Here is a 9,656-nt window from a genome sequence, read left to right as displayed (position 1 = left end):
AGTTTTGAAAAGCTGTTGCTCTCTCTCCAAAGGTGCAACCTCAGTTGACTTGGAGATGGCATCCCTCATGTTAACCTGTATTCCTCCTCCACCTTTCTCAAGGTTCTCCTGGTCAAAAATAGCTCTTGCTGCGAGAGCTACAATGTCTGTCTGTTCTGAAAATGTGCAGCTGTTACACGTACTGGTTGAGGTGCTGCTAGTAATGTCTTCTCTGGTGGTATCTGGCAACATCGATGCAACTGAGAAGCCTCGACTGCTGCCAGAGCTAGTTGACATGGGGGAGTCTGCCTGCCTGCTAGTGATGAGGGAAGCACTGACTACTTCCTGATCAGGAATGCAGGAGTGATGCTGGGAGAGAGTATGCCCTTCTGTGTTCATCAGCAAGAGCTCCTGCTTCTCAGGCAAATCAACATTTGATTCTGCTGATTTAGAGTTTTCCATGGGAAAACTAGAATGCTCCCCCTGAACGGTAAATGATGAGTTTTTTTCCACAGCTGTTCTTTCCTTTGTGAAATCAGAGAGCATTTTGGTTAGACCTTGTCCTTCTAATAAGTCTGCATCTTGCATGACCACTGAGGTATCCTGTGCAACATTGCAGGGCCCTGGAATCGTTCCTGCCTTGGAAGCATGACCCACTGTGCTGTTCTGTGCTGCTGACGTCCCAGCAACCTGAGAACGTGTCACGTGTGCTTCGGTGCGAGAGGATGTTAAGGTGCTAGGGTGTTCACAGGGCTTGCGAGACTCTGACGAGGCAGAGGCAGCTGGTGGCTGGCTCTGAGCCCCATTGGCCTGCTGGTGAGGAGCAGCATCTTTGGCAGCTGGTGGGACGTGCACCGGCTGCTCTGACACAGACTCCAGCGGTGAGAAAGCAGGTGCCTCTGCTGAGCTCAGCTTGGGGACAGAGCAGATTTTTGCTGCCTGCTCAGAGCTCACAGACTCTTTGGAATGACAGTCAGAAATGTTGACGCCATTTGATGCTGCCACACCGCTCGCCTGCGACGGCGTTAAAGCCTGTGCTGCTGCTGGAGCGCCTTCAAGCAGCCCCTCACCACTGGAATGCTTTGCCACCGCTTCCACAGGAGTGCAGTCACCCTTCCCTGTGTCTTTGCAAGGAACTGCTGGGCAGGACACTTTACTGTTGGCTGCTTGGTGCTTCTTTGTACTTGGCTTTTTGTTTGTCCTTTTTGATTTTGCATTGGATGGCAAGCCAGCAGCCGCTTTTTTGGGGGAAGTGTTTATTGGATTAGATGCAGTCGTTAATACTGAAACCTCCGCAGGTACTGAAGATGCCACAGTGGTTGGTAAAGACACACAGTTAACTGTGGCAATCTGGTTGCTGACAGTTGTGGGATTGGTAGGGTGGCTGAGAGACAAGTGTAGGCAGCTCTGTCCAGCCATTTGCGATATGCTTTGATTGAGGTTAGCTAAAGCACCAAACGTATTGAGGGCAACATTGGTATTTGGATCTTCGCTGGTGGTGGGTTGAATGATTTGCATAGGGGCTTGATTTGAAGCTCCAGATGAAGACATCACAGGCTGCAATGCAAAAAGCTGCCCATTTAACGAGATGGTTTGAGGATGCTGTTGACTGGACATTGTAACTGAAAACGTTTGCGTAGAGCTGGAAGATGGCAAAGAAGATGGTCTTGGTAAGATATGGACAAGGTGTTTTCCTCCGAAAGTCTGTGGAAGGGAGGCATTCTGTATGGAGCTGCTGGAGTTTGCGATTGCAGTTGGCCCATTCACGGGAACTCTTACGGCAGCAGAAGGCTGAGCAGAGAGGAGGGGAAGAGGATTCTGATTAGCAGCTTGTATAATTACAATCTGCTGACTAACATTTTGGCTGGGAACTTCCGCTCTCACAATCGGAGGGCATGGGGCAGGGTTTGGAGGCTGGAGAATGATGACGTTCTGGTTCGCTGGTGCTCCTGCAACAGCTGATGCAACTGGCTGAGCCATCTGAATCACCTGCATAGCTGAATTTAATGGAAGGATATTCCCTGCAGCCTGAGTTTTAACCTGCGGCTGGCTAATTAATGGCTGCAGAGGTAAGGGTGGGCATGAGGGCAAGGTAACTACAATCTGTTCAGCTGTCTGGCCATCCCCGGGCAGAGAAGCATTCAAACTGATACTTGTAGGCCTGCTGTGAGCAGAAGACACGGCACCAGCACTGCTACCTGGCTCATTCAATAGTGCAGTCATTATACCGGATGGTGTCTGGCTTAGTGGCTGAACAGTATTTCCTGCTAGCTGCAAAGTTGTCCATGTGGTCTGTGTGTTTCCAGCTGAAGGCATCCGTGTAAGGCTACTCATGTTTTTCAAGTCTGAAGTGCTAACACCTGAAGAGCCTGAAAAAGACCAGCAGTTCTCCAGGGGACTGGCAGACAGAGTGCTTATTTCCGTCACAGACTTAACTCCTTCTGCTGCAGAAGACACAGAGGTTCCAGCACTACTTAGTAAGTCTGTACTTTTGAGGACATTTACAGAGGAAAAACTATCTGCAGTTGACAGCCTCACAGATGGCACACAAGCTGTGTCTGTGGTTGAAACGACACAGCTTTCCTGGAGGTCACTCCTAGAGTTTTGTGTACTTGAGCAAGTTGTATTCACCTGTTGAACTTGGGAGGCTCCTGTGGAGGCACTGGAAGGAAGGCTGGTTCCCTGCAGGAGTGTTTTCTTTGTTAATTTAGTGCCCTCCTCCTCATTTTTACCTTTGGGGAGATTTTGATCATTCTGTGGTGCATTACTTGAAGAATGTTCCTGTTCTGTTCCAGATTGAGATGCACTCGGCGAGCTGGCACTAGCAACGCCTTGCTCATTCTCTGGGGTGGAAAGCTCAGGAATGTTTCCTGCTGGAGTTGCCTGAGCAGATGCCAGTGGAGAAACTGTAGCCTGTGACCATGGCTTATTTTCTGTGGGGTAAATACCAGATATTGTCACAGGAGTCACTAGATTGCAGGTTCTCTGGACTGGCACAACATTGGCTGTTTGCTTTTGTAAATTGTGACCAACATTAAATGTTATTCCCTGGACAGATGCTCCCTGGTTATTTCCATTGGGTTGACTCCCATTTGAATAGACAATTATGTTCTTTTGAACCTGCTCGCTGGGAATAACAACTGAGACCTTTGCATTTTTGAGATTTCCCTTCCAGTGGATTGTAGGGTCATCATACAGGCAAATATCATTTGCTTTCAGTAGTTCGATGTATCTTCCGTTCTCCTTTTGCAGTTCATCCAACTGTTTCCGGAGTTTTTTTATCTCTTCAGCTACAAAACAGTGAGAACAGTCTATTACATCAGCGCCAGAGCAAAAAAGCAGGTAATGTTAGCACATGTAGTACTGAATGAAATTGTAAACAATGTACACTCTCTTCCAGTGGTTAACATAACATATATGAACACTCTCATCCTGACAAGCCTCTCTACTGAGCAGGAAAGAGAATAAACTTCACAGACTACCCTGTTACCAATAGCAGGACATGTCAAACTACTTAGTTCAGAGAAACATCAGGGCTAACTAAGATGAAACTGAACATTAATCAAATTGTTGAATTGCTGAAGGGAAGAAAAGCACATTAGTTTAGCTTTTTCTTTTCAATGCTCCTTTGCAAACACTGAAGCTGTTTTTACTTAATTGATAATCTCATGGCTTTCCAGGACAATTAAGTTTCATTACATCTGATACACAAAATTAAATACAAAGCACTTATGCAAAGCCACAAAAGCTAGCAATGCACTTGGAGATGGCTCACCTAATTAGGAAAATAACCTAGGTTTTTCAAACCCAATTATATTGACAGGATAAAACAGAACAATTTAGAATTTCATTCTTCAGGTAGAAATAAAAATCCCAAACCACAACATGAGCTCTGAGAGTATTTCTGTCATTCCTCCATCACTATATTTTTATGCATCCTTTAAAGAGGATTTTATGCTTTGTATTTTTATAAACTAGGCTACTATCACTTTTATGGCATTTGAAAGGAAAAAAATAGCTCTGTGCATGAAGGAAACTCCATGTTTTCAATGAAAAAAAAATAAAGTAACTGAAGCTTGTCAGAAATCCTTCTGGTCACTACAAGTAGAATAAATCAGGATGGAATCTACTGGATGATGTTGCATCACCTATAAGCTCTGTAATGACATCACAAAGCAAATGGCATCATTATCTTACATGCAAGAACATGTACTTGGGCATTCTGTTGACCTCTTCTTTCAATATATTCTAAGCAGCTGTATTATTCCTGTACGTGCATAATTTCTTGGGATTCTTAAGTTTGCTGATTGAGGCTTTGTTGTTAGTCATTGCTAAGAAACATGCAGTGGAAGTGAGTGACAGAAAATGTAGAGCCTCCAGTGGCATCTGTACTTACCCTGTTCATTGTTCCCTCCATTTAACAGAAGTTCATCGTTCTGTCTTTTCATTTCTGTTATATACTTAAAGGCCTGATCTAGGATCATGTTCTTGCTCTTTAAAAGAAAACATATATATAAAATTAGCAGAAATTTCTATCATTGGTAGATCCATTAATGATACGACTGCACTTGCTCCAATGCCCAAAACTAGATACTAAGGTCACAGAACACAAACTGCACTCATCATTTCTTGCTAGGCAGCCTAAAATTCATGTTCACTAATAAACATATACATCATGTGAAATTTCTAGGATGCTGCCTTGTAAATATTTCATTAGGAAATAAATGAACATGGAACAACTGTCCAGGGAGATGTATACATAATTTTGAAAGTAATACATTGGAAAAAATGGGAAGAGAAAATACGCCATAACCCCTCCACCATCTTCTTCTTATAGAGTTATGCTTATTCTGCCTGCAAAACCTCTTCTTCACTTCTTAATTTCTTCTTCTACTGTTCCATACTGATGCAGATCACTCTGTCTTGAAAAAGACAAAAGCTTCTGTGCATCAACTTCAAACCATGTGTCTTAATTCATCTTTCACAAGGACAGTGTCATAAATTATTATTTCACTTCTGAATTGCTTTCATCCCATTATTATGAAAGACGACAAAAAATGAGCACGCAAGCAATTCTGTTTCCATCCTAGGACATTAACTGATGAGCAGAAAAAGGCTGAGAAGGGACTGGAGAATGATCTGAAAAATGATGGTGCTTAACCTATATCTTTCACCACTCAGGCATCATACAGACTGCATTGAACAGCACTGAGGAGAAAGTCAGTCACACGTCCAACTCCTTCCTTCAGCAGTCATGTGCAACACTTTCAGATAAAAAGCTCAAAATCTGTGTAATTACATTCACGTGGCCCTGCACTTCCAAAAAGGAATTCTGTCACAAATTTTAAAATACTGTACATATACCAATTCAGATGGTTTTGCGTCCTGCAGACAAATAGCAAAATGTGTATTTATACTTCTACAGACAAACACACAAACATTTTACAGGAAACCTGTATTTACAGAAACTCACATTTCTGAATGGATTCTCACCTGCTTAAGTGCTGGAGAGCAGGGAATGAGTTCTCCAATTCTGTTTATCCCAGCATTAATCTTCTTCTTTCGATGCCTCTCCACTAAGCAAAAATAGTATGTGCTGTATCATCTGGTTGGGCAAGTCAGCACAAGAGCAGCACAACTAGTACCAATGTGAGGGCTCATAAATACATTATTTCATGACATATTGGGAACCCCTAGTAACTTGAGAGAGGAAAAGAATTCCTCTAAAGTAAACCACAATTGTTGAATTAATACCCAGTGGAATTAAAAGCTGTAACATACAAGAATATCTTTAAAAGGTGGGGATGTTTTGGACCCCTCTGTGGAGCAGAGAAGTTACTTCAACTCAAAATTCAGGTGTTGACAATGCTTTCTAGCAGGGTTTTAGGAAGCCTTTTTCACAAGGCAGAACGATTGACTTTAGGCATGCAGAAAGCAAATGAACCAAGACTATGGAAAGAATCAGTTGCAGGTTTGGGAAGGAAATCCAGATCTAAATCACAATGTCAGGGTTAGCACCAAAGAGAAATAATTTAGATTTTACCAGTTTTCAATCTTAATTTTATATTGATGGAGCAGTCAACACTGAATATAGCTGAAGCTGTAGATAATGGACTATCAGTTACTCATTTTTATTTTCAAAGGTATAACTGTTCCACAAGGCCTAACTATGAACAGTATTTCCAGTGAATTACCCATTTTGGAGAAAGTAATAAAATGCTTCATTTATTGTCCTTTACTGACATCATTTACCTCTTCTCAAGGCCTAAGCACAGGCACAAAAGGTCTACACTACAAGTCTAACAGTGTAAATTTGGGCATGTTTTTTCCAGTATTAATCCACCCACTGTAGTCAGCTTCTTTCAAATACAGTTCAGACTCATGTAGCTATTTTTTTGACTGAGATGTTTTGGTGTTCTACACAAAATAAAACTATTATATGCCTTTTTCTCTAAAGAGCCTGAAAAAAAGTTCTTACAAAGTTCTGTCAAGTTTCAAATCAACATATTGTTCATTCATTGTGCTGAGCATCACCTCATGGTTTATGAAGCCAGGCTGGTTTTGGTGGCACACAGAAACACACAGTGATCCACAGATGAGTGCATTTTATTGTGCTCCTTTACAAAAGATACACTGATTAAATTTAAACAGTATTATTTCAGTTGTCTGTCACTTCAATTTACATTTTTTAAACTAGTAAATACTTCTTTGTATTTCAGGACAGGCTGGTGGTGTTGACAGAGACAGGCCTAAATACACTAAACACAGCAAGACAAAGTCTCTTCTGCAAGAAAGTTACCATCTAAATCTGAGCAGCTGTATAAACATTCAAACACAGTCCTCAGGACATAATTTTTATTTATCTGACTTATACACAGAGATAACACTGTGGTTATGAAGTGTTATCCTTTGCTTTGGTGATATTTTCAATGCTCTACTCAGCTTTTCCTGATATTAATGACTAAGCAAGCTACAGGGTTGGAGTAAGCTGGTCCCCCCATCTTGCAGACTTCAGCCCAGTAGATGAAGACTTTGGAAAGCTATCAGCAAGTAAAACAGGAACTGAGAATTGGAACAAGGTTTGCCATCTTAAAAGTAAACTTGGGAATTTCCTGATCCATGTTAATCATTAAGAAATTTGCCACACCCCGGACACAGCCTGATGAGCACTATATTCCATAGCCTGCACATGGAAACTACTCAAGTGTTTTTTCCAGTTGAGTTTGTGAAGATCACACACAGTTGTGCTGTTTAGTAAAAGAAGAACTGGAATCAATTTCTTAGGATAAACCAGGCCAAAACCTGTCAGACCATTTCCCAGCCTTTCCTTCTGCTGCTAACTGCAAAATATGCCACTAGAGCCAGACACTGACAGGAAGAAAAGACTGCTGCCCAAGGGATGTGACTCCTGCAACACACAGATGGCATTCATGCAGAATACTTCTGGGATGCCAGTGGTCAGCGCCTCAGGGACAGGCTACAGGAATCTTTCTAATCCAGGGACCCTCTAAAGCTCTCAGATATCCATCTCTAATTTGTTAAAGCCTTTGCCTCTTTATTTTAAGAGAGGTGGGTGCTATGTGCATGTGAACACCTGTGCAGTTGTTTTCCTTTAGAATTGAATGCAACTTATTTATTTCCTAGTTTACTAGCAGCGGAAAACTGGGGCAGGGTCCTACTTTCATACTTGGGCATGCTACTGTAACCTTCTACTGCAGAAAACAGCAAATGATAGACCAATAAAGAAACCCTTCTGCACAGATACTCTATGCAAGGTCACAGAAAGGTTTGGTAGGGTGGGCTGTTTTTTTTTATAATAAACTCCTACAGAGGAACCTTCTCTATGCAAGATATGTTATACTAGTTCAAAGCATCGGTGCTTATTTTCAGATCAAACATCAAAGCACAAAGTTCCTACCTGCATTATGTGTCTCCCGGTTTTTCTTTCTGTGAAAGAAATCACACAGTGATGTGAAACAGAACAGCAAAAAATCTGCACACAAACGTTTATCCTATTATTTCTGCTTACAGCTAAAACCATTAAATGTTACATTCTGCTGTGAACAAGAACGTGGTAGAAGTCACATTCAGAAAGACCCCGGGATTAAATAGTTTCTAACAAAAACTCACTTATGTTGGTATTTTAATAAGTGTCAGCGTAAGAAGGCAGAGTGTAATACCCCATTTGATCACTGTTACATGTCTTTACACGGCAGAGCTGGATTTTCATCTTTCTGTTCAACAACTATCCAACTGAACACTATCCAATGTTCAATAAGGCCAAATATCAAAAACATATAACTAGTTTCTGAGCAACAGCATAGTTCATTGTTTGAAACCTTGTTGCAATGTCCACTAGCTCAATGAAACCAGGAAAAAAATGTTACCACACAAATTCATTTTTCCAGACACGTTACCTTCAGCATCATACCTTCTGGTATAAAATATGCTTCCTTTGAGTGAGAAACCAGATTTACCATTCCTCGGCAGTTGTTCTTATTTAGTGCCTCAAAAATTCATCTAGGTACAATTTGGGCATGCAAGGATTGTTGCTGTTTTCAGATGTGTGCCTGGAATTTCTGGACTGATGGCAACCAGGTCAGCAATATTGTGCAATTCCTCTAATTGCTTTGCTGAAAGTCACTATATCCCACATGTGTACTCTACATATATAAATCTGATGTACTGTATACACACAGTAAGACAAGTACTTTCAGGAAGTCTAGTAAAGCAAAGCATATTTTCTGGAAGAAATACTAAAAAAAACCAAAACATTTTTCAAGAGATGTCTGTCCAGCAGCACACACTTATTACAGTTGTTTGGCCAGAGTATGCAAAACCAGAGCACCATCTTCTGCCCTCCACCCTTACAGCAGTGTCCAAATGTAGCAAGGAACCCAAAGTGGGAATGCAGGACACATGCGGATGAGGTGTGGTTACATGTGGTCACTCAGGCTTTATGCTTTGAGTTGCTACATGTTTATTTCTGGTAACTCACCAAAAGCAGTGTGTATCTAGAGTAACTTGGACAACAATTACAAGACAGTAATGTTACTGCAGGTGGTCAGACCTGCAGACATTTGCTATAAAACAATGCTTGAAATTAACATCTTCAAGTCACATCAATGTCAGCTGAAGCTAGCACGTCTGTTGAATCTTTTGCTAATTGGAAACTGGCACCACAGGAATGAATGAAAATACTAAATGATAATTTTAAATGGTTTCTCGTTTTACAATAAACTAGAGTTCTCCCACTTACATCCAAAACAATCATCTGCCAGCCAGAATTTATCATATACCCTAAATATGCACAAGGACATTAGGGCTGGAGAGACCCAGCTGCCCTTTGATTCCCATTACCAATACAGAATCCAAAAGACTCTATTAGCAGGGTAAGAAAGAGTCACAAAATCCAGAAGGACTGAACAAATGTCTGTAGCACAAATCGATGTTATCTCTGAGGTTTTTTTTCAGAAATCATACCCTATGTGGCCAGTTAGCATAAGGGGAATGCTGTATTTAATTAGGGACTGAAGCATTCCCCTGCAAACCAGGTATTATTAGATCAACATGCTCCTACAAAGGTGCAAAATCGTGGAAAACTTGTAATGAGATCCAAGTCCCTTTGTTACAAATTTTGGTCTTAGTGTTCAACCTCAAGATGTATTTTGAGTTTC

The 9,656-nt window shown here is 41.4% G+C and overlaps 1 protein-coding gene across 1 annotated transcript in view; it reads right to left on the bottom strand.

The window, feature by feature from the left end:
- The window catches only part of KIAA2018 (KIAA2018 ortholog), a 14,000-nt gene that overhangs the window by 3,811 nt on the left and 533 nt on the right, over window positions 1–9,656 (bottom strand). The window contains exons 2-5 of the mRNA XM_009993376.1: window positions 7,898–7,926; window positions 5,473–5,555; window positions 4,376–4,472; window positions 4–3,269 (exon numbers count right to left, since the gene is read on the bottom strand). Coding sequence (XP_009991678.1) covers window positions 4–3,269; window positions 4,376–4,472; window positions 5,473–5,555; window positions 7,898–7,926 — 3,475 coding nt within the window. The remainder of the gene's footprint in view (window positions 1–3; window positions 3,270–4,375; window positions 4,473–5,472; window positions 5,556–7,897; window positions 7,927–9,656) is intronic.

Source organism: Chaetura pelagica, unplaced genomic scaffold (genome assembly GCF_000747805.2).
Source record: "Chaetura pelagica isolate M959 unplaced genomic scaffold, ChaPel_1.0 scaffold101, whole genome shotgun sequence".
Taxonomy (NCBI): domain Eukaryota; kingdom Metazoa; phylum Chordata; class Aves; order Apodiformes; family Apodidae; genus Chaetura; species Chaetura pelagica.
The sequence above is the reverse complement of the archived record's forward strand: the minus strand, read 5'-3'. Positions and strand labels throughout refer to the sequence as shown.